Source organism: Trematomus bernacchii, unplaced genomic scaffold (genome assembly GCF_902827165.1).
Source record: "Trematomus bernacchii unplaced genomic scaffold, fTreBer1.1, whole genome shotgun sequence".
NCBI classification, from domain to species: Eukaryota; Metazoa; Chordata; class Actinopteri; order Perciformes; family Nototheniidae; genus Trematomus; species Trematomus bernacchii.
In genome coordinates, this window is record NW_022987772.1 from 386,001 (window position 1) to 411,612 (window position 25,612).

The window sequence follows — 25,612 nt, forward strand, 5'->3', positions numbered from 1 at the left end:
TTTTGGAGGCTCCGTGGACCTCCAAAAGCCAGACGAGTGCCCGAGAACGGCTCCTGGACAGGAGCAGGAAATGGGGAAGAAGCAGGGGTTGACTCCAGACGGAACACACCGAGATGTATGGTGTCAGGTTGGGAGTTGGGAGGCAGGGGGCTAGCATGCCTGGGGCTAGCAGGCCGGGAATCACACGTCGAAAGGAAATCCAAAATCCAGTCAGGTAAGAACTTAACTAAAGATGGATCCACTGTTGCCACCTGGTGAGCCACTGCCAGAGCAGCCTCTTTCTGCTGAACACTGGACGCTCCCCTCCACCTACCATAGCAGCAAGCCAAAGAAAAGGTAAAATGTTGTAAATCCACCTCAAATGGATCTGCTGGGCCCATTTCTGGTTGGTTCCTTCTGTCAGGGTTGAGTGCAGCAGGCAGGACCCAAATGCAGATTCCCAAGATAATTCCTTTAATCCAAGGTAACAAAGTAGACAACAGAACACTACCCTGTGACACAGTCAAAGACAAACAAGGAACCAACCATGACAGACAGAAAAACCAGAACTAAAATACACACAAGACCAATCACACAAACAAGACACAGGTGAGGAGGGAGGAGAAAACACAGGGGCACCAGGTGAACACAATCAGGCAATCAGGCAGGAGGGAACACAGAGACAGGCAAGACGGGGGGTGAACACTTTTCAAAACAAAACAGGAAACCAAAGACAGAAAAAGACAAGACAAAACACAACACAGACAGATCGTGACAATCTGAAGATTTGAATGAAAAAAACAGATAGATTATTTTCACTTGAGAAAAGAAAACTGACAACTGACTTTAAGTATAATCATTTTATTGTTATATTTGCTTCAAAAAACATTTCATAGGATCTGACAACATACCATCATTTTGTTGGTTTCCGTTATGCACACAAATTTATGTTTGTCAACCTGAAAACAACAAAAAAAAAGGATATAAATGTTGAACTATATACGATATATTTTTCAACTTTCTTGTGGCTGGATCAACTTTTAATATATCTGAAAATATCAATACCATGATCAACAGTATTCTCTGCTGTTGGCTTGTTTAGACGATATTTAATCTACAGACAAAATTCAGTACATCAACATTTCTCATTCTACCTTTACTTCAAATAAACAAAACAGTAGAGCATATTAAAGAATAATGAGTACATGTTTCTCATGGTCTTTGTACTTTAAGCACTTAGGATGCACTGCAATAAATGTATGAAAAGTACGAATAATAATAGTAAGTAAAACGTGATTTAAATCACATGGTCTTTGTACGACACAGACCCACAACATCATATTGTGCACACAGCATAATGCTCTTTAAGCAATTTATTTGAAAAGAATAAAACAAATGGAATATTTAAAAGTAAAACATAAATGAAAAGATAAAAGTGTCTTGCATGAAACTATAACAGTACAAATATGAAAGAATAGTGATGCCATTAGATAACATCTGTTTCTCATGGCCTTTGTGCATTAAGCAAAGTTGAATATAAAACAAAACATGTAAATAGTTGAGTAAGTAATAATAAGTAGTAAAAATAAAAGTAAGTAAAACATGATCTCATCACTAGTCTTTGCCTACATCATCATTTTGTGCACACGGCGTGAGTGTGTGTGTTTTTAAAAAATATTACAACAAATAAAATAACATATAAAAGTAAAAATGTAAATGATATATTTATAATGAATGATAAGATAAAATGTCTTAATATGTACAAATATTAAAGAATAGTGATGACGTACTGTATTAGACAACATCTGTTTCTCTGTTATTGTATTTTAACATCATCAACAGCTTGTTTGCACTAGTCTTTATGAAAAGAGCTGCAATCATCAAAACAAATTTGTTATCAGAGCATTCAAACAGTCCTTCTTTCTCACTTGTTCATCAGATCATTATCCGTCTAACAGAATGGAAATCAAAAGTTCATCATCAACAAGATGTGAAGGATGCCACAGTATTTGCACTTGAAGCAAAACGTCATCAACATGCACTTACAGTATTTCAACTGAGGCTGGCTTATGTACTCTCCAAGTACACATCAAAGTTTATATTTACAATAAATGGTGAATAATAAAATCAAGAAAATAAAAAAGTTGATTAAGTAATAATAAGTAGTAAAAACAAAACAAACATAATCTCATCACATGGTCTTTAGACATTGACATGAACACAAGGAATGTCATTTGAATCGTTTTGTGTTATTCCCAGACTGGTATGAAATCACACATTTTTCCTCCTGGTTTTGATCTGCAAAACACGTTACTTAAAAGCTCAAATGTGAAGCAATACATGACTCATGCAGACATTTACATCACAAAACATCTCTTTGGTCTTTGTAGTAAACCATCTTTATCATTGACATCAACTTTGTTGTGCACACCAGTTATAATACACAACTTTTAACAGTTTACTGAAAATAAATGTAGCAGTCAAAAAACTAAAATTGCAAAAACAAAATAACACGATCTCTTTCTTCAGGTGGACTATGACGTACATCATTTTCAGTATCATTTGTTTTACACCAGTCATTACACACAGAGGAATACAATATCTTGAAAATAGAAAAAAAAAACTGAACAATAAAGATTCAAAGAATCGTTCCTCTTTTTTGTCAACATCATTATGGTGCATACTAGTCATTGTACATGAGGTCTTTGATGAGGAAGATTGATGAAGGAAAACAAAACATTTGTAATCTTAAAAAGAAAACGTCTCACATCACCATCTCTAGCTTTTTAACTTCTCTGCAACTTCTTAAACTCATCAGTTGTCAATCATCGTGTTCATCAGACTGAAGGATGCCAGTAAACATCATGGTGCAGTCAACTTTATCATTTAAAAAAAAATTGTTGATCTGTTTTGTATTTCTGCCCTGGCGTCTTAGGGTTTTCTCCCTTCATTTGGATATGAGAAATCCACCCGTTTTTAAACGTTGTTTTGTTTAAAGGTGGGGTAGGTAAGTTTGAGAAACCGGCTCGAGATATACTTTTTGTTATATTCCATGGAATGCTCTTAACACCCCGATAGCAATGAATATCTTAAGTGCTTTGACAAAAAATCCATAAAAAAATGTCATCTGTGGAAGCCGTGGTACTGTGAAAAGCACGACCAATCATTTTAGCCGGCCCGGCTAAAATGATTGGATGGCCTACCTGCCTGTCAGCCTTCCATCTGTGCACAAACTTATCTCGTGCCCTCATTGGTCATGTGCGCGTTCGTGTGTGTTGGAGGAGGGACTCTGTAAGGAAGTGGCAGATTTTCTCCGGCTATGTATTTTCAAATTCTAGCGCACTCGAGCTGGTTTCTCCAAAATGACCTTCCCCACCTTAAAGAGATTTTTGTCAGGACTGTGCGTTGTTCATTTAATGTTGAAGGCTTTCTTCACAAAGAATAATCAATACACTCTTTTACACTCTCAATGCTCTTTCTATTTTCGCTGCAGTTATTGTCCTTACTGTACAGTATAAAAAGGGGCATATTTCCAAGAAGCTAGTGGCTGTGTGAAATATTATTCCCATACCCATGTCCACTGTGATGAGCTTTATTTTTATTTTTTGTAGGCAGATCATTCAGGCCAGCCAGCCCCCCCTGGAGGTGTAGACAGCGTGGTGTGGACCTCTGGCTTGTATCTGACATAAACTGCTTTGAGGAATGGCACAACTAACCTTGTTGATATTATAATGCCATTACTTTTTATGTAAATATTGTCGATACATATTGATTTTGGTGATTTGAAATATTACATTTTTTCCCTATGGTCACCAAGATTTGAAATGCATGTTTTGATAGCATGTTTACCAAAAAGGCCCAAGCGTGACTAACCTAGGAACATGGGGGTTTGACCTTAGAGGGCTTGGAGGGTTAATGTTGAAGGCTTCCTTCAAGCCTTTCAGTGCTTGTTCCTTTGTAATTTTCCTCCATGCTACTGGAACATCAGCTGGCTTGGCGTTGTATTCTTGGGCAAATCTCTGATTGTATTTAACCAGGACATACTTCCAGTAGTCAGATGCCTCCCTGGTGTAGTCTGGAGGAATGAGCCAGTCTGGGTAGATGAAGGTGTACATCTTGTAAGGATACCACTCTCCATTAGTGTCTGCGCACTGGAATTTAGCTTCACTGTGAACAGCAGTTGTGCACAGTGTTTCCACCAGCTTCTGAGTGTTGTGATTCCTGCCTTTACCGAGACCTTGTGGCCGATGAACAGCTGCATGATGTTTGATATGTCTTTTACCTCCGGCTTCACAAGGAACTTTACAAAATGGACATTGATGTCCACAACCAAACACCCGATTGAAAAGCTCATCCTGTGGTTTGGTTGGAAGTTTGTTCACAGTCTCAGTGATATCTTCAGATTTTGAGAACTCCTCCTGCAGCTGTTCATTCATTTCACTCAATGATTTGACAAGGCTCTCTTTAAATGGATGGCACGTGCTTTGGATTTGAAACAGGGTGGTTTTTTCAGCCTCTTCTGAAATCGAGATATCTTTGGTCAAATGTCTGCGCATGTTTTTGATGAGCTTTGTGATGCTTTCATTGTTATCTGGCAGCAGGACACCATCCCATCCTTTTGAAGCCCTTTCAGTTGCATCAGTCATTTTTTTAACTATGACTTGCAGATTCTGACTTTTCAGTTTGCATAAAGCTTTATCCTCTGACATTTCTTGCAAAATGTGCTGAAATATCAAATCCTTTACATACATTTCATATTTACAAATGAACTTGACAAAACTCTGAAAGTCTTCTTTTTGCAGCAACTCTTCCTGAATGTTGTACTGGAAAATGTTTCGGGAACTGTACTCTGCTGAATGGCGGCCTGCCAACACTTCATCCACAATGTTAGTTCCCAGATGTCTACTGATGTACTCTTCAACAGCAGGTTTGATACAAAGTCTGACAAAAGCATTTGCTTTGCGTTGGCAATGATCTTTCTTTTTGTATAGATCGATAAAATCCAACAAGTACTGTGGCTTGTAATTATCCAGCTGAATTCTGGGATCCCTTCTTGACAATAAATGTCTGTGCATTTGAAGGAACTCTCTTGAGGCAATGCCACAAATGTGAAGTTTCAGGTCAATCTCAAACTTGGGCTGGAAAAGGTTTCCTTTAAGGGAATCATCTACTTTTTCCAAAAGATCCTTTGTAAAAGTGTCATGGTAGTCTGTGTCGGTTTTTGCTTTACCAAGTACAAACAGTTTGCAAGACTCAATGGCAGTGTCTGCAAAACTCTGCAAATCTTTATGTAAAGCTTCTTTTTGCCAGACTGCCAAACCTTTCCAACCTACTTTTACATGTTCAGATTTGACCTCAAATGGGCCCTTGACTATGTCCTTCAGGTCTGTAATGTTCTGTAATTCCTCATTGAAGTTACGATTTGAGAAATGTATCCTCAACTGTTTAAGGACTTTTTCAGATATGTTTAGTTCTTTCAGTCCAGACACATTTGCTGTGACTTTTGTCCACATCTGTTGAAAGTCACGTTTCAACTGTTCATCAGAAAGTGTGCGGTGTTCGCGATCACTCAAGAGTTTCATTACTTCTTTTTCTATCATTTCTCTGTGTTTGCTCTGAATGTCCTGAGCCTCTTTTGAACTTTTTTTTTCTTCAAGAGCACAATCCAATGCGTTGTTTACTGAATGTTGGAATTCCTCTTTAAGACCTCTGATACGGTTGATAAAGTCAATTTTGTATTTCTCTATCAGGTTCACGTGTATGTCTTTCCTTTTGTAGTATTCATCAAGTTTCTCGTCCATTTCTTTTCGTCCACCCTCTATTTTGGCGATCAACTGTGTTTTTTTTGAGGCAACCATTGTCTTCCAAGTGTTCACATGTGTTTTGTTGTCAGAATTTAAGATCTGTAACTTTGCCCCATCCTGCCAAAAGATCAAGTCTTTTTTGAATTTCCATTCCCATTGATTGAACTTCTTGCAAAGGTTGTCATAAGCATGAGCCACAAGAGTGTTTCTGAAACTGAAGATGAAGTTCTCATATTTGACTGCTTTCCAGAGACTTCTTACCCATTCTAGAAACTCTGGAATCCGTGAAACATCATCGGTTTTTACTTTTTTCACTGTCTCCAAGAGGTTTTTCTTGAAACCTGCTACAGCTTCACTGTAACCTGTGTTCACTGGTGCCATAGGTGGAGTCCCATGCCAGAGTCCGGGGATGTTCCAGTTGTTTTCTTTTATGTCATAGTCCAGCACATCTGTGAATCTCTTTATGGAGGGCTGCTTTTCCATTTCAGCAGCAATTTTAGTCATTTCATTGAGTTGGTCCAAGAGAAGTTGTCTCTCCGTCAAAGTCCTTGCATGAGCAGAGACTCCAGCAACATTCTGGTGCACAAAATGACAAATTGGCTTTTTACCGATTTGCTTCATTCTCAGGAATGCATGGATTGCAATTTGCAGCACGTCTTTCATTTCTGTGGAGTTCTCAGATGCAACATTGATAATTGTGACATCACTTAAACCAATGACAAAGGTTGCCAGCTGGTTGTCATGCTCATAACTGTCTTCTAGTTGTGCCAAATGAGGAGACTTGAGGCCCTCTGTGTCAATGAGAACTATGAAGTCACAGTTCAGCTGGTGTTGCATATCATCACTTACTCTGAGGAAGAGCATATACGCTCCTCTTGTGCATCTTCCACTGCTGACTGGAAACTGCACACCGAACATGGTGTTGAGGAGTGTTGACTTCCCGGTACTCTGAACACCCAACACGGTCAGTACCAACAGTCTGCTCTTCTCTCCAACCTTAATGTGTAGCTCCATTAGTACATCTGTCACCCATTTCTCTGGGATGTTGGAAGCATCTCCATCCAAGAGCTCTAAAGGATATCCATCCAACAGCAGTTCAGCTGCCAAACCAGGGAGACGACGTATTTCATCAGCACAGTTTTGTGACTGCAATGAAAACTCATATATCAGTCCCATCTCTCTCAGGTAATGCTCTAACCCTAAAGAGCTTTCCAGCAACTCTCGATCCAGCTTTGCAATCTCTTCCACATCTTTGTTCTCTTTGTTGCTTTGTTCTGTCCACTGATGGCGGAGTGAAGATAGCTGATCCCGGGAATGTGCATCCAATTTGAGTTTCATCCACTTAAGGAAAAAATCTCTGCTCTTGCTGTCATTTTTAGGTAACTGATTAATGAAAGTCTTCATATCATCTGATAGTTTCTGTTTGCCAAGCTTCTCCTTGATTTGTTGTTTTTCTTCCAGTAGCTGAGATTTATATTCTTCAGGTGCTCGAGTATCAGGCCTCTTTAACCTACATTCCTCTTTCTCCAGCTGCGATAACCTTTTCCAGTCAGCGCCTTGCAGAGGAAGCTGTTTGTTCTTGTAGTCTGGTATCTTCTGTACTCCAATTCCTTTGACAATCTTTTCTGATGCTTTCTTTTGGTCATCACTTGTGCATTCATCCACAGACAGACCAAAATCAATAGCTTTGTCAAGCATATTTTCAATGTCCATTGTGGGTTTTCCAACTGTTATCTTGTTAATGGCTGCAGAAAGTTTTTCTGAGAACCCTACAACATTTACTCTTGGGTCTTTCATTTTCACACTGCTATTCGGCAAATCTAATTCTTTCACTGTTTTCCTGACAGATTCCATGTCCTCTTTAGCACTTCCATCCTTGCGGTTGACAACCAAGAACAGTTTGGATTTCACATCTTGAAGAGAAGTCAGAATCTCATGCTCCTCTTTTTCAATTTTGTCCAGGAATACAAAGGTAGCAGTTGACACATGAAACAGAAAAGTGAACTGAGCAAGTGACTCAGAAATGTTTCCTCTCAGATTGGCAAATGCAATTGGGTCTGGAAATACATCAGGATGTTCTCTGCCTCTGGGAAGGTACCAGCACACCTCAGCCAAGCCATTGGCAATGTGTCTTTCAATTGCTCCTCCTTTCATGTCTCTGTGTATGAAGATATTGTGATTCTGCTGGCCAAGGCTGAGAACTTGATTCAAAATCTGGGACTTGGACAGAGTACAGTTTTTGAGCCTCACAAAGGAATAGAATGGTATCTTTGCTTGGACAATGTTGTTTTCAACAAAGTCTCTTGATTCAGACAAACTGTGTGGACACCACTCTTTGACAATGTCCCTCAGAGCCCACAGCATCAGGGTACTCTGACTGTTATTGACATGGGGCATCAGCAGTGGGACAGAAAACTGGCAAATTGACATCTTGAGGGCCATTTCCTGTTGCAAGAAGCTGTCAGCACAAAGGAAGAGTGCTGTTATGAGGTCGAGAGGGTTAACCTCATTGTCTGCAGATTCATCAGCAGTATAAAGGTCAAGATCAAAGGGATCACTGCTTTCTTCATTATCATCACTGTTTGATACTTGTGTACAGCCCCTGCATTCTGCATTGATTTTAAATAGTTTTCTGAGAAAGCACCAAGGTATTTTCTGTACTGATAAGGCAGCTTCTTCATTTATGCTGTTTTTGTTGATCTCCAATAGAGACCGAAGAGTGAGCTTGTTGGGATAAAATTGCTCCAGTCCCAGTTTGGAGAGCATGGTGAATAGGACTGTCAAAGAGAAAGAGAAGGTCATATTTAGATATTAGGTAGCCCTTAATTAACCTGTTAAGCCCGATCATCGGCCCCCGCCGGCGGGTGCAAAACACAACAATATTCACGAAACTATTAACCATTTTTAGCTAAACGAAACACAAGGGTAATACCAAGCCTCTGAATTAGAACTAAGCGAAAAAATGCTAACGCACTTAGAACAGAACTCACGGTATAGATATGTTATACTTCATGCAACCTACACAAATTTGATATCATATGAAAGCTGAGATTCCACAGATTCCATTGGTATATGTTTCATCACTGTGTGACCAAAACTCGCGGCAGCGAAGCCAGGAAAGACAACACACAACTTCACGGGGCCAAAACGGCCAAAACGTCTTACCTTTGCTATTTTCTGATCGAAAGTTGTGTTCAAGGGCATTAAAACGCATATAAACGCTGCTGAAGGTTAATCCAATGTCTCTGTCTCACTTTGAAATGATAACTGATAATCCATCATAACATTTATGGCAATAAAAGTAGTTTTCATTAGAGCGTAACAGAGCTTTCGGTTTGGGCAAACTGCGTTCGCATCACTCTCACTCCTCAATGGTAATGTTTAGATGGATTTAAGAACCCCCCCTCGATTCTATTGGCTTTATCGGTTAGAAAGAGGTGTCAATCATCAAAATCGACCAATGGGTTCGAGAAATATGGCAAATACACCCAAATGACCCCAGAGGTGGGGTTTTCTTTCTAAACCTCTCTAAAATGGTAACATTTCACTTGTTTTGCAGCAATCTTGATACAGGGTACTTATTATATGTTATAGTTTGCATTCCTAAAGCTTGTTGTCTACTATCCCATCATTCAAGGGTGGTTTTCACTAAGTAATGGGTTTTCTTTGGACGGAAAACATAATTTAAATTGTTTTACTATGTTCAATCTGAATTTACTTTAAAGTAAAAACATCTATATTGATTCTGACTTTTCTACATCCAACTCACAGGTTTATCATTGCTTTGAGAAAAAAGATTATTCATTTACGCCTTTTAGAAGTGAAGATATAGTCATTTGTTCTGGGCATGTCATTTTCGAGCCTGAGACCTGAAAAACAGGCTCAGGGCTTAACGGATTGTAAATGGAGGTTTCCTCGAGGTCTGACTTGCTGAAGGCATTTCCTTTCTCATTTAACATAAAGCCACAATTTTTGTATTATTTTAAATGTGGATTATTGTACATCCATGTTTGCAAGCTTGCAGAACTGCTTATTTTGTTGGATTACATTGTGTTGGCACATCAGCAAGATCTGGGAATCATTTGAATCTGTGATTTTGTATTTTCACAATTCTAAGAGATCAAAGATGTATTTAGTTATTTATGTGGTCGTTTTTACACTTTATATAAATCTTAATACATCCTTTAACAATTTAATTTGTATGTCTACATATACACAGTACAAATCAAAGTTGATGAATGGGGGGAGTTTACCTGCATGTTCTTCACCTGTGTTTGTAGACATGGTCTGACTTTTCCTTCAACTCCCCTGTGCTTTGAAACCTAAAAAAGGTAAAACAAATAAAGCTTATTTTTTTCATTTTGAGTACTTTCATTTTCAAAGAAGCACATATTGTGTTATTGCTTATTCATTGCAGATCAGTTCAGATTCGGATTAAACTTTATTGTCATTACATAGTACATGTACTAGTGACGAAATGTAAGTTAGGCATCTGACCAGAAGTGCAAAATAGCAGTGCAGGTGTCTACATAATAAGAATAATTATTAATAGAATAATTATAAATAGGCTATATCAGTTGCAATCAAACCAAAACATCTCACATGAAGTATTCTTTGTCATCCATTGATTGGATGCATATGTTGTATTTGGAACAATGACAAAGAACAAACTACTGTTTGAATGAAGCAAAACCAATGTCATTTTCTTTAAACCGCTGCGCTAACTGCCAATATTTGTCACAAGTTTGCTTAGAGAAATATTATTAAGATGTCTAATGTGATCAAAGAGGTGTGTCCTACCGTCTAGTGTAGCAATACAATTCTGATTTAGTCCAAATTGAGCATATCAATTAAAAAGTGTTTTGCAGTAGCTTTACGGTAAACACTGATGGTATAACATTTAGTATTGCTACTTTAACTCAAGTACTAGTACTTCTTTAAAACACTGATGTCTTAGTGTGTCGACGGACAAGCTTTCATTGGTCAAAGATCTTACAATGATTATTTTCTAAGAACCACAAATGTGCATGGGTTCCATTGTCTGGCAGTGGAGCTTTTATCTATACATGAAGGTGTTAAAACCCAAACTTCCTGCTCAAAAACGACAGTCAGAAAGCACCATTTGGTTTCCTGTGTGCACAAAGTGTAAGCAGAGTTCAACAGTTCACCAAGTTCAAAGTTTCAATAGTTTCGAGGTGGTTCTTTAAATCTTATTAAAGTCAATTAAATAATTAAAGTGGACCTATCATGCTATATTTAAATGATATATTGTAGGGCCATACCTATATAAGGTATATTTATACGTTTCTGTTTTCAAAATACCAAACAGATCATGCATTTTAGCCATGCCTCATTTCGCTCTATGTGCTGTTTGCTGTCTACAGGGCTGATTCTGTGAGACCACACCCCCCTGCAGGAGAGGGTAGCCGTGCTCTGATCAAGTCAAGAGGGGGAGAAAAAAATATCTCCGTCCTCCGTGTTTTATTTATATATAGTCTATGGTTTTATTATATTATTATAGGCCTATAGAGTCATTATTCATTTGTTTTAAAGCTCAATAAATAACAAAGGAGACCTTTGACCGGCACTTTTCTAATTTTGTCCGGAAGATTTAAACTTTAACGGACATCTTGACCGGCGAAAGAAACTGAAACTGAAACTCTGCCGCACGGTCCCCTCGTTCCTTGGAAGAGGCGGAGAGGTGGGTGTTTGTCATCTGCTGGTGGACTAACCGGAGAGAATTACAGTGCTTGCCTCGACGGGGAGGGACTGCATTGAATTAAAGCAGCAGGAGCAAACGCTTGCCTCGGGGAGGGAGAAAAAAGCCACAGCGGAGAATAAACAGAAGGGTAACCATGGTTACCATATGCGCGGGAAGTCTTCTTCGCTGCTTTTGTGGCAGACTACAGCGCCACTTACAGGCCTGGCATATGTAATACAGCGTCTCCAGCGCTTTCGAGCAGCAATGGCTGGCCGTGGCCCAACCCCACATTCAGACCCGGCGTCATGGGCGGGCCCGCCCATCCAGGATTTGGGCCCGCTGTTTTAATCAGGGCTGAATACAACATTTTAATTGTTTTTATTATGTTTATTGTTGTTATTTGTAGAGCTTTGTCCTAATATTTATTTTTGTATTAAACTATGTTGAAAGATTAGTTTTAATATCATTTTTTTATTTTGCTAGGAAATTCTGAATGAAATTCTGAATGAAAGGCTGCGCGCGAGACTGGTTTTTCGCTGGGTTGAGTCGTGTGTGGGTTTTTGAGTGAAATGCGGCACAGCAGCCTGTCAGTTTACTCTTGCTAGGTTAGTTTAGCTATTATCATTTATATGTATCTGCAACAATGGATATCATGAACTGAAGTGGTTCACGAACAAAAAGAGCTCACCAAAGGAATATGGCAACTCAGCGCCAGATGCAGGCACATTAGAAGAAATCAGTTACGTTACCAACGAGCTAGCAAGCCAGCCAGGGACAAGGGAGGCTGGCAATCAATTATATTTTGAAGATAAATTGACTCTCAAGCCGGCTCTCTCACTAACTCCTGCTCTGTGCGCAAGCAGACCGCTGCACACGCTCTCTGCCTTGCTCAATCTCTCTCTCTCTCTCCCTTTCTCTCCATCGCTCAACCCAACACCTCACTCCACCCTGTGTGCGCTCACGTTTGCACAGCGTTACAAATGTGCCACAAAACCAACCAATGGATGTATAATAAGACCGTCAACAGCGTTATGGCAACCTAAAAAAAAAACCTCTCTTTCCGTAACAACAATTCACGAGCGCCCCCCCCCCCGTTGAAATATAAATCGGGGTGGGCCCGCCCTGGTAAATCAAATGCCCGCCCAGAGATGTATGTCTGCCGCCGGGTCTGCCCACATTCCCCTGATAGTTGGCCCAATAGCCGTAGTGCCACTTCTGTGACGTCATAGAAGTGTTCAAATCTGGATCAGTCTGTATCAGATCCATTGCAGCCCCTTTTTTAGAGATTTGGGTATGGAGGAAAATAGAGAGGGTTGTGTTTTCTGACACTTGGTGAGTTCCCTGGAACACCGGGGACACATGTATAAAAGACGTACAAAAGTGCATTTTGCATGATAGGTCCCCTTTAACTTAAAACAAAAAACTTAAAGCTCCCATGTCATGCTTTTCCGGTTATTACCCGTCCCCTTGTGTGTTATGAAGGTTTTTATGCATGTAAACGGTGTGCAGAGTCAAAACCCTCAAAGTACACCCTGTAGCGAGTAAAACTCTAACACAGAAAATACCTCCCCAAAACGCCTCGTTGGAGATACGTCACTGCCCATTTGAGTCTTCCATTTAGTTCCGGGTACCGCCTGATGTCATGCGGTACCCGGAACGAAATGGACCAATCCCGAAGAGCTATGGCCACACCAGCAGCGGCGTGTTCCTCCTCCAGAGGTTCGAAGAACCGGCATTTCACAGACGAAAGCTTCCAAAACATTGCCCAGTTTGAGGCCGGATATGCACAGCTTGTTTGGACCGTTTGGAGCAGGGGAAGATCTGGGTATACAACCTGTAAGTTTGCATTGTTATTTGTGTATTTATCAAACAAGACTGTTTAAATGTGTAAACTGTGTTGGACTGCTAAGCCATTGACACAGTGCTAACTAAGTTGCTAGAGTTTCCATATATCAACTCTAATATCAGCAGATGGCCTTGCATACATGTATCTCATAGCAGGAGAATGTCTGCATTCACACACAAAATACCTATTGACAGTATACTCCGGGTGATTTGCCGGTCAGTCGCGAAACGTAATTACATTATAGCTGGCGTAGCGATCTAACACACGGAGCTAGAGCTAGTTTTGGTCAGAAAAACATTTTTGTGATGCTACGTTGCTAGCGTTTAAATATATCAACTACAATGTCAGCAGATGGCCTTACATGTTTGTCATGGCAGGAGAATGTCTGCAGTCACACACACGGAATACTCATACAGTATACTGTACTGTGATTTACCGTACATTGTGACCGTACATATACTGCATGTAGCTAACGAGGCTAGCTGTATGCTAGCGCAAAACAATGTATTCATGCAAGTTACATTGTATGGTAGCAGAATACCCGTATACGATTGCAATTATAAACACGTTATTGCTAGCCTAATATGAACCACTAGCTTTTGTTCATAGTAGTTTTATTACACTGCATTATAGTTGCCTTTCCTCCAAGCTAACGTTCATATCGTGTTAGCTACCAAGGTAAACAAAGCTAGGTTAGCATATTAGCAGGCAAGCTGTTCATTACACAACTACTACTAACGAATCTAAAACAACTAAGTTTCTCTAATATTTTGTGATTTGCATTTGATTTCGTCCAGCCAGATCCTGGCGGACAATCCATGACGGGGAAGGGATTCTACTGAGGCCTCGTGCTAAAAGGCACCGCACCGACTGTGCCGCAGGCAAGATGCGAGGAGGAGGAATGAATGATATACCGTGTGTATATATGTATATTTATGTTCATTTTGTACATTTCTAAAAATAAAGTTTAATGGAAATACTTAGTAGGCCTATCCTTTCTTCCCTGAATTCATATATAGCAAACCATGATTTGATTTCTCATCAAACAGTAGTAGTTTATAACGGGTAAAAATAACTTACTCTTTGTTATGAGAGTAGCTCGTAGGCCACAACGGAAAGACAAGGAGACATACACGAGTTTACAAAACCACGGCACATTTATTGTGGTAAATGCAGAGACAGGTGGTTGAGAGGATCGCAGAGTTAGTCTTCCTGCAGCCGCTTTGGAGAGAGACTGTGTCCGGAGGTGTCCGTGATCGTGCTGATTAGCCTCTTCAGCTCCACCCCATCGTAAGACAAAGGCCCTGGGGCCGTCACACTCTTCTATAACAACAGTTAAAAATATATATGTATATAAAATGTACCGCTGTACCGACGCCATGATAAGACTGATGTTACGCTGAGAGCAGCCGGGAAAAGCACTGACATGGGCGCAGCCTCTGGTGGTTGACTAATCAGAACGAGTGGCCGAGCTGACCAATCGGAGCACACTAGGCTCACAGGGAGGGGGGGGCAAGAGCTCCAACGAGTCGTTTAGTGGAGAAAGTGAATACTGCTGAATACACATGCTTGACAGAGATGCTGTATGCGAAACCAATGTGAGTTTGGAAAATTGCACAGTATAAATCTATTTTAGTATACCTCAACAATGTAATTATGATCAGTGGAAATGGCCATGACATGGGCCCTTTAAAAGGGGCAGATGTCAGTGAAGTTTATCACGGTCATTAAGAAAGATGCTGCAGTCATTTATTGGGCCACATAACGACCAAATACAAAAAAAGGGTTTTCAATACAGAAACTACTTAATGTTTTAAACAATAACCATACAAAAAAACATTAAAAAATGTGTCCTCCTTGTCCAGTGTTGTTATACAGTTCTGCATCTGCAATACTGGGCCATGAGGTCAAACCATATGAAAAAAGAATGCCCACAAGTTTCCAATGAAAGACATGTTGATATATTATAACTAGAAAATGCATTTCCTGCAGAAAATGCGTGCGAATGCTGTAAACTGTGAACATTTGTGGCTGAATTTAGCTGAAAAAGCTGAATATGTTATTAGCTGAATGGTAGCTGCTTTTAGCTACAAAAATGCAGAAAAAGCTTAATATTTAAAAGAAAAGGTTTAAAAAAAACATGTTGTAATGAAATAGCTGAATAATGTAATAGTTGAATGGTTTCTGCAGCTGAAAATAGGCTGAAGGAGTTAAATATCAGATGAATGAATTTGCATTAAGATGAGAAAAGAAAGTAAAAAGGCTTGGGAAAGCAGCAGAATATTTGAACTGCAAACTTTTGAACTAACTTGATGGTGAATTATCTGTCGCCATGGCAACGGCATTTGATGACACCCCATAATACGCTTAGATGTGTTGATGGCTGCATCGTTACCAAACCTGTGAAGTTTTGGGCCATTTCGATAATTTTCACTGAAGTTATGAGAAAACCGTGTTTCATGGTGAGCATTGTGTTGCCATGGCAACGGCATTTGAAGAAATCTCAAAACTGTCCCGTAGACGTCTTCACGGCTGGACTGTTAGCACACATGTGAAGTTTGAGCACTTTTTGAACATTTTCATACGAGTAATACATTACATTAGGAGGTTACATTACTCTCTCTCGTCTCTTGATCGCCCTCTCTCTTCTCTTGATCACCCTCTCAATCTTCTATCGCCCTCTCTCTCTTCTCTTGATCGCCCTCTCTCTCTTGCTCGCCCTCTCTCTTCTCTTGATCGCCCTCTCTCTTCTCTTGATCGCCCTCTCTCTCTCCTCTTGATCGCCCTCTCTCTCTCCTCTTGATCGCCCTCTCTCTCTCCTCTTGATCGCCCTCTCTCTTCTCTTGATCGCCCTCTCTCTCCTCTTGATCGCCCTCTCTCTCTCTCCTCTTGATCGCCCTCTCTCTCTTCTCTTGATCGCCCTCTCTCTCTTCTCTTGATCGCCCTCTCTCTCCTCTTGATCGCCCTCTCTCTCTCTCCTCTTGATCGCCCTTTCTCTCTTCTCTTGATCGCCCTCTCTCTCTTCTCTTGATCGCCTTCTCTCTCTTCTCTCTCTCTCTCTTCTCTTGCTCGCCCTCTCTCTCTCCTCTTCATCGCCCTCTCTCTCTCTTCTCTTGATCGCCCTCTCTCTCTCCTCTTGATCGCCCTCTCTCTCTTCTCTTGATCGCCCTCTCTCTCTCCTCTTGATCGCCCTCTCTCTCTCCTCTTGATCGCCCTCTCTCTCTCCTCTTGATCGCCCTCATCCCTCTCCTCTTGATCGCCCACTCTCTCTCCTCTTGATCGCCCTCTCTCTCTTCTCTTGATCGCCCTCTCTCTCTCCTCTTGATCGCCCACTCTCTCTCCTCTTGATCGCCCTTTCTCTCTTCTCTTGATCGCCCTCTCTCTCTTCTCTTGATCGCCCTCTCTCTCTTCTCTCTCTCTTCTCTTGCTCGCCCTCTCTCTCTCTCCTCTTCATCGCCCTCTCTTCTCTTGATCGCCCTCTCTCTCTCCTCTTGATCGCCCTCTCTCTCTCCTCTTGATCGCCCTCTCTCTTCTCTTGATCGCCCTCTCTCTCTCCTCTTGATCGCCCTCTCTCTCTCCTCTTGATCGCCCTCTCTCTCTCCTCTTGATCGCCCTCTCCCTCTCCTCTTGATCGCCCACTCTCTCTCCTCTTGATCGCCCTCTCTCTCTTCTCTTGATCGCCCTCTCTCTCTCCTCTTGATCGCCCACTCTCTCTCCTCTTGATCGCCCTCTCTCTCTCCTCTTGATCGCCCTCTCTCTCTCCTCTTGATCGCCCTCTCTCTCTCTTCTCTTGATTGCCCTCTCTCTCTCTCCTCTTGATCACCCTCTCTCTTCTCTTGATCACCCTATCACTCTTCTATCACCCTCTCTCACTTCTCTTGATCGCCCTCTCTTCTCTTGATGTGTCTGTGAGAGAGAGGGAGAGTGTGTGTGTGTGTGAGAGAGAGTGTGTGTGAGAGAGAGAGAGAGAGAGAGAGAGAGGTAGAGAGTGTGTGTGTGAGAAAGAGAGAGAGAGTGTGTGTGTCTGTCAGAGAGAGAGAGAGAGAGAGAGAGAGAGAGATAGAGGTAGAGGTAGAGGTAGAGGTAGAGGTAGAGGTAGAGGTAGAGGTAGAGGTAGAGGTAGAGGTAGAGGTAGAGGTAGAGGTAGAGAGAGAGAGAGAGAGAGAGAGAGGTAGAGAGAGAGAGAGGTAGAGGTAGAGGTAGTGGTAGTGGTAGTGGTAGTGGTAGTGGTGAATGTTTACAAACACCTGTGTGTGTAAACCCAGAGATGAAAGGTTACTATGGTGACGACTGCAGCACTGAGTCCCATTAAGAATGCATTGAGGTTTGTATCTGACAATTTTACCACCTGTTCAAAAACCATGGCTCCTATCAAAAAATTACCAGACCGTGAGCATCAGGGAACCCCAATGAACTGATATATGTTGTTTTTTTTGGTTTTGTGTGTAAAATGTGGAGATGGGAGCAGTTTGTCTAAAGTGTACTTCTCTCTGTTCTGAAGAAAGTTCCGGAAAGATTTAACATGGGAATCAATTGGGAGCTAGCTGGACTTTTTGTCTCTTCATGCCCGCAAGAGGCATTTTGTTTAATATTTCTTCTTAATTTTTTTTAATTTTCAAACCTAGGAGAGGTTTTCCTACGTTTTTCATGAAAAAATATGTCTGAGGAGTGTAGGGTTTGGGAATTATGGCAAGTTTAAAACATTTTTTGAGGAGAATTTGAAGCACCCCTCCACTCTGTTTTGAGATCAAAGCACTCTAGACTTAACGAGCTGCTCCATCCACACTAATGTTAAAATCTGAAAAAGGCCTCTCTACCAAGCTCCAAACAAAGTTAATTATCTCAAGAAGTGTAAAAGATATCAAAAATAAAAGTCAATTTTGAATAGCTGAAGGTCTTGTGATCATTTGAAAGTTGGAATGAAGTGTCTAGCTGAAAGTATGTGGAAGGAGTAGCATTTGGCGCAAAGTGTAGGAAAAGAGGATTTGAAGGCATCTCCCATTGACTTCCATGTTAAAAAAAGAGTTTAAAAAGCTGAATATTTCAAGAAGTATAACATGTTTTTAAAAAGTTGAAGCTTTCGCATCGATTCCTGAACAGGCTGAATAGTTTAATATTTGAATGGTTTCTGTAGCTGAAAATAAGCTGAAGTTATGGAGTGCTAAAGTATTGGCTGAAATATTAAGGGGAAGAATAAAGAAATTGAAGTACTATAGTGGAATGCTGTGGCACAGCATTCGCACTAATAACGTTAAAAAAGAAAATTGGTCCATTAAAACAGATGTTTGTCCCACTTATTGTGAATGAATACAATGCTGGATTAAATTGAAGTCATATAACATTAAAGATATTGAAAAGAAATCAGACATAACATTAAAGATATTGAAAAGAAATCAGACTTTTCAACAACAAAAAAATCATATTTTTAGAAAATAGAAAATACTAAAATGTTTTTTAAAATCCCATTTTGTCCAGTGTAGTGTCACATTACTGCATTGATTCATAACGTCACATTATATTTTTATCAAATAAATAAAGGCTTAAAATGTCTCCCATTTACTTTGTTTGAAATTATTCAAAATAGGGTGTGCCCCTTAAAACACAGTTGTTATAGTTCTTGAATAGTTTTCACTTGTATGAGTGAGTAAGCAGAGAGGTGTTACAAATGTAATAGTTGTTTGTTTTTCAAAAGTATTGACGGTCCCTTAACGAAACCTTGTAGGTTCATCCCAACCACGGCAGTACGTAGGATTTTATAAATAGATAGAACTTTATTGATCCCAAATTGGGAAATTGTTTTTGTTACAGCAGCATAATAGACAAACCCAGGGCACGCCCATTTCCCTGCTGTAGATATGTGCATTTAGATTTAAAACCATGTCAGTGGGCAGCAGCACAAGTGATCTTTGAAGTACTGCATGAGAATCAGATTAAATGTTCCAATGAATGGTCCACATTATAATCAGGAAACTCATGTTTTTGAAAATGTATGTTCTCAATATTTTGTTAAAGTAAAGGTAAATAAATCATTCGCCATCATTACATTACATTGCGTTTAGCTGACACTTTTATCCAAAGCGACTTACAATAAGTGCATTCGACCAAGAAGATACAAACTTGAAGAAAACAGAATCATATCAGGTCTCAGAGAGCCAAAACATTTCAAGTGCTACTCAACTGGCTTTAGATAAGCCAGTCCTTTATTAGTATATAAGTGCTTTGTTAGTATATTAGTGCTTAGTTAGTAATTTTATTGCTCGAAGTGGAGTCGAAAGAGATGAGTTTTCAGTCTGCGCCAAAGGATGTGTAAGCTTTCTGCTGTCCTGATGTCAATGGGGAGCTCATTCCACCATTTTGGAGTCATTCTGTTCATTCCTCTCTCTGTGATCTACTCTTTGCTCTCTCTCCCTCTTATGGCTCCAAGTGTATCAACATAAATGTGGTAATTAGTGCGAATGCTGTTTACAGCATTCCACTATAGTACTTCAAATCTTTATTAGTGCGAATGCTGTGCCACAGCATTCCACTATAGTACTTCAATTTCTTTATTCTTTCCGCTTAAAATTATTATTATTTCAGCCAATACTTTGGCACTCCATAACTTCAGCTTATTTTCAGCTACAGAAACCATTCAAATATTAAACTATTCAGCCTGTTCAGGAATCGATGGGAAACCTTCAACTTTTTTTAAATATTTTATACTTTTTGAAATATTCAGCTTTTTAAACTCTTTTTTTTAACATTGAAGTCAATGGGAGATGCCTTCAAATCCTCTTTTCCTACACTTTGCGCCAAATGCTACTCCTTCCACATACTTTCAGCTAGACACTTCATTCCAACTTTCAAATGATCACAACACCTTCAGCTATTCAAAATTGACTTTTATTTTTGATATCTTTTACACTTCTTGAGATAATTAACTTTGTTTGGAGCTTGGTAAAGAGGCTTTCTTCAGATTTTAACATTAGTGTGGATGGAGCAGCTCGTTAAGTCTAGAGTGCTTTGATCTCAAAACAGAGTGCAGCAGTTCTTCAAATTCTCCCCCAAAAATGTTTTAAACTTGCCATAATTCCCAAACCCTACACTCCTCAGACATATTTTTTCATGAAAAAACGTAGGAAAACCTCTCCTAGGTTGGAAAATGAAAAAAAATTAAGAAGAAATATTAAACAAAATGCCTCTTGAGGGCATGAAGAGACAAAAAGTCCAACTAGCTCCCAATTGATTCCCATGTTAAATCTTTCTGGAACTTTCTTCAGAACAGAGAGAGGTACACTTTAGACAAACTGCTCCCATCTCCACATTTTACACACAAAACCAAAAAAAACAACATATATCAGTTCATTGGGGTTCCCTGATGCTCACGGTCTGGTCATTTTTTGATAGGAGCCATAGTTTTTGAACAGGTGGCAAAATTGTCAGATATAATCCTCAATGCATTCTTAATGGGACTCAGTGCTGCAGTTGGAAAATCGTCATAAGTCGTCACCATGGTAACCTTTCATCTCTGGGTTTACACACACAGGTGTTTGTAAACATTCATTCACTACTACTTGCATTTAATGTCTTTATTTAACTCCTTCAGCTTAATTTCAGCTGCAGGAACCATTCAAATATCAAACTATTCAGCACATGATGGGGAAACTGACAACTTTTTCAAAATATGTTATACTTTTTAAAATATTCAGCTTTTTAAAATATTTTTTTTAACATGGAAGTCATTGCAATGCATTTGAGCTGTAACCTCTCTCTCTCTCTCTCTGAGAAGTGAGAGAGGGTGATAGAAGAGTGATCAAGAGAAGAGAGGGCGATCAAGAGAAGAGAGAGGGCGATCAAGAGAAGAGAGAGAGGGCGATCAAGAGAAGAGAGAGAGGGCGATCAAGAGGAGAGAGAGAGGGCGATCAAGAGGAGAGAGAGAGGGCGATCAAGAGGGGGAGAGAGTGGGCGATCAAGAGGAGAGAGAGGGCGATCAAGAGAAAAGAGAGAGGGCGATCAAGAGAAGAGAGAGGGCGATCAAGAGAAGAGAGAGAGGGCGATCAAGAGAAGAGGGCGATCAAGAGAAGAGAGAGAGAGGGCGATCAAGAGAGAGAGAGGGCGATCAAGAGAAGAGAGAGAGGGCGATCAAGAGAAGAGAGAGAGGGCGATCAAGAGGAGAGAGAGGGCGATCAAGAGGAGAGAGAGAGGGCGATCAAGAGGAGAGAGAGAGGGAGATCAAGAGGAGAGAGAGTGGGCGATCAAGAGGAGAGAGAGAGGGCGATCAAGAGGAGAGAGAGAGGTCGATCAAGAGGAGAGAGAGATGGCGATCAAGAGGAGAGAGAGAGGGCGATCAAGAGGAGAGAGAGAGGGCGATCAAGAGGAGAGAGAGGGCGAGCAAGGGAAGAGAGAGAGAAGAGAGAGAGGGCGATAGAAGATTGAGAGGGTGATCAAGAGAAGAGAGAGGGCGATCAAGAGGAGAGAGAGAGTAATGTAACCTAATGTAATGTATTACTCCTATGAAAATGTTCAAACTTCACATGTGTGCTAACAGTCCAGCCGTGAAGACATCTACGGGACAGTTTTGAGATTTCTTCAAATGCCGTTGCCATGGCAACACAATGCTCACCATGAAACACGGTTTTCTCATAACTTCAGTGAAAATGCTCGAAATGGCCCAAAACTTCACAGGTTTGTAACGATGCAGCCATCAACACATCTAAGCGTATTATGGGGTGTCATCAAATGCCGTTGCCATGGCGACAGATAATTCACCATCAAGTTAGTTCAAAAGTTTGTAGTTCAAATATTCTGCTGCTTTCCCAAGCCTTTTTACTTTCTTTTCTCATCTTAATACAAATTCATTCACTACTACTTACATCTGATATTTAACTCCTTCAGCCTATTTTCAGCTGCAGAAACCATTCAACTATTACATTATTCGGCTATTTCAGGACATCAAGGCTATACATGTTTTTTTAAACCTTTTCTTTTAAATATTAAGCTTTTTCTGCATTTTTTTTCCTAAAAGCAGCTACCATTCAGCTAATAACATATTCAGCTTTTTCTGCATTTTCAGCTAAATTAATTCACAGTTTACAGCATTCGCACGCATTTTCTGCAGGAAATGCATTTTCTAGTTTAGTCTGTTATACACACCTTCTTCATTCCATCTGTGAGTTTACATTATTTTGAGTAGGGCTGCAACTACTTTTAGAAACACCAACATGCAGTAAGACATTTTGTTCTGTCGGATTTGTGTTTCATTTTGAAAATTTACAGAAAGCTGGTATTTTAAAGTTGGTTGCACTAATTTACTTCGACCAACATTAAGTGGCTGGACTATGAGGACCATCTTGTGCTGCAAATAATGTAATAGTCATAACCCAGTATAAAGTACTTGCAAGACTGATGTAAATATCTTTATTTTAATGTTTTTATTGCATATTTTGAATTTACCTTCTTACGTTTAAATATTTGTATTTATTTGATCCGTTATCGGAAATTTTACTTCAACTTTTTTAATGTAGTCTATCATTATTTATTTGTTCCTATTATTGCAAATGTTTACTTCAACTTCTTATTTTATTGTCAATATCTTTATCGATATATTTTTATTGCATATTTTGAATTAAACTTCTCATGTAAATATAAATATCTTTTTTATATTAATGTTTTTTTATTGCAAGTTTTAACTAACTTTATATTTTGCATTGCACATTTTTGCTTTACTTATGTTTATGTCAATATTTTATATTTGTATTGCACATTATGACTTTCTTTACCTTCTTATTTTTAAATAGTTAACCTAATTATATTGTAAATTATCTTTACATCTCACTTCTTATGTTTGGATCAATATTATCATTTTATTCTGTTTTACTGTATCTTTTAATATATATAGGGGGTAAATATAGTTTTGGGATTATGATATCCTTGTATGCCTTTGCTCTAGGTACTTTAATCTTTGGCTGATTTATTTTTACAATAATTAAAAAGTAAGCCTACTTTGCTTTTTTATATTAATTATTACAATTTCATTTCACCACACTAGGGATTACCTAAGACTAACAGAATAAAAAGGTAAACATTATTTATTGCCAATCTTTAAACACTTCCTAAATTACTGAGGCATCCACCTCAACTGGAAACACAGGGCGGCGACCCACTTCCTGTTTCCTGTTGCACACTTCAATCTCTGCACTCATGGGAGAGAATTTTCATTTAATATTACACTTATATATATATATATATATATATACACTTTATATTCGTATTATTGCCGTGCCAGATATTTTAATCTCATACAACATTATCATGTGTCCCTTTTTTTAAATGAAAAATATACTATTCTGCATACCTATCTTATGCACTGGGGAAATAACCCCACCTCCTTTTTAAAATGGCTGAGTCTGTCCCCACCACTTTTAAAAAGAGAATAACATGTGCATTCTCAAAAAAATAAACATGCTTACAGAAACTTCAATGACTCAAAAATGCACCGATAAGTAGGTTTAACAGTTTGAGGTGTGCACACAACACGGTGTGTTGATTCATGCTGATACAACAACGGTATTTAGGACTCTCTAGCAGCCTACGCCCTTTTGAACCCTCATGTCCCCACTGCTTTTCAACACCTTGTATATAAATGATGGGATTCTACCTGAAAGCTCTGGTCCTTCTCTGTTCATCGTAGACGTGTCACTTTCAAACCTAAGAAAAAACACAAATATTAACTTTACATTCACGGAATCAAATAGTGTTTTCATGCAGATAATCAAAACAATAAAAAACATGAAACATGAGGTAGCCTATTCCTTGCTGACATTTCAGTGTCACGCTCTTCATTAACTAAGTAGTTGCAGTATATCTACAGAACAAGTTAAATGTTTCCAGCAGGAGAGTAACTGAAACTTACCGGACTTCATGCTGCAGCGGACTGAGGCTCTCTTTGTCTTCTGCTGTATTTGTAGCCTACTACACAGAAGTGAAACAAAGAAAGTGCTGCACGCGCCCATGCTGTGGAGACGTGCATCAGCCCGTCTTCTCATAATCAAGAAACAAAACTTATGAAACTCTAAAGCTGGCAATGAGCCACTTTGGGTTTTAAGCTGTTAAGATCACGAAAGCTGCGCAAACTTTAGAGTAACATAAAGTGTGCAATATTATTCGTGTTGAACACACAACATGTAATGCTGTAGGATTTGGAGGTCTTATTTGAAAGGATAATACATTTTATTTGAAGGCTCCTTTCACGAAACCATACAATACAAAACGCACTCGTATTACAATCACAAGTTTATTCTCAGTCTGCAGACCGTTATAATTGATTAATTATGTACATCTTCCTTTTTAAATTTAACTTTTGCTTACTTCCTTTCTGAATTTCCTCTTTGGACAAACAAGGTGTTGTTCTGCAGTGGGACCACAGGATGGCAGCATTTACATACATGTACAACACTCAGTTGGGCCAGTCACTTGACATTTTTTTCCAAACTTTTACAAGGTTATCTACAGTTTGAACATAAGCCAGTACCATACCTGGTTTTCACAACACGTAACCAAAACAATGCTGATTCTACTTTATATTGAGGAACGTAAACAGCGGAACATACAGTTACTGTCAGGGTGTTGGGGTAAGTCTCGACCCCAAATGCAGTAAAAAGACAAAAGGTAATAACAAAAAGCGAGCTCTAATCAAAAAGCAGATTAAAAAGAAAAAACAAGAAACAACTTAGCATTAGCAAACCGGGGAGCACGAGAAACAGGAACAAACTCACAGACAGGCAGGGAACAAGCAGTATGGACGATGATCAGACAAAACGCTGGCTGAAGGAAACACAGGACTAAATCACAAGCCAAATCACAGCTGGGAAGGGGAGGTGAAACACAGGCAGCAGGTGGACACAATAAGACAATCAGGCACAGGAGGGAAACTAAAGACAGGAAGGCCAGCACAGGAAGTAGGACCAGACAAGACACAAGGAGGAAAACATTTCAAAATAAAGGTAGAAAATGGCAACATAAACCCAAAACCATGACAGTTAAAGCTCCCATGTCATGCTTTTCCGGTTATTACCCGTCCCCTTGTGTGTTATGAAGGTTTTTATGCATGTAAACAGTGTGCAGAGTCAAAACCCTCAAAGTACACCCTGTAGCGAGTAAAACTCTAACACAGAAAATACCTCCCCAAAACGCCTCGTTGGAGATACGTCACTGCCCATTTGAGTCTTCCATTTAGTTCCGGGTACGGCCTGATGTCATGCGGTACCCGGAACGAAATGGACCAATCCCGAAGAGCTATGGCCA

The 25,612-nt window shown here is 39.7% G+C and overlaps 1 protein-coding gene across 1 annotated transcript; it reads right to left on the reverse strand.

The window, feature by feature from the left end:
- Nucleotides 1-824: 824 nt before the first annotated feature.
- Nucleotides 825-24,314, reverse strand: LOC117496985 (up-regulator of cell proliferation-like). Its single transcript, XM_034148868.1, has 4 exons — nucleotides 24,222-24,314; nucleotides 23,967-24,016; nucleotides 10,037-10,105; nucleotides 825-8,560 (listed from the first exon to the last, which is right to left on the reverse strand). Exons 3-4 carry the CDS (start codon nucleotides 10,065-10,067, stop codon nucleotides 3,825-3,827), a joined length of 4,767 nt encoding a protein of 1,588 aa, XP_034004759.1. The 5' UTR covers nucleotides 10,068-10,105; nucleotides 23,967-24,016; nucleotides 24,222-24,314; the 3' UTR covers nucleotides 825-3,824.
- Between the last annotated feature and the right edge of the window lie 1,298 nt (nucleotides 24,315-25,612).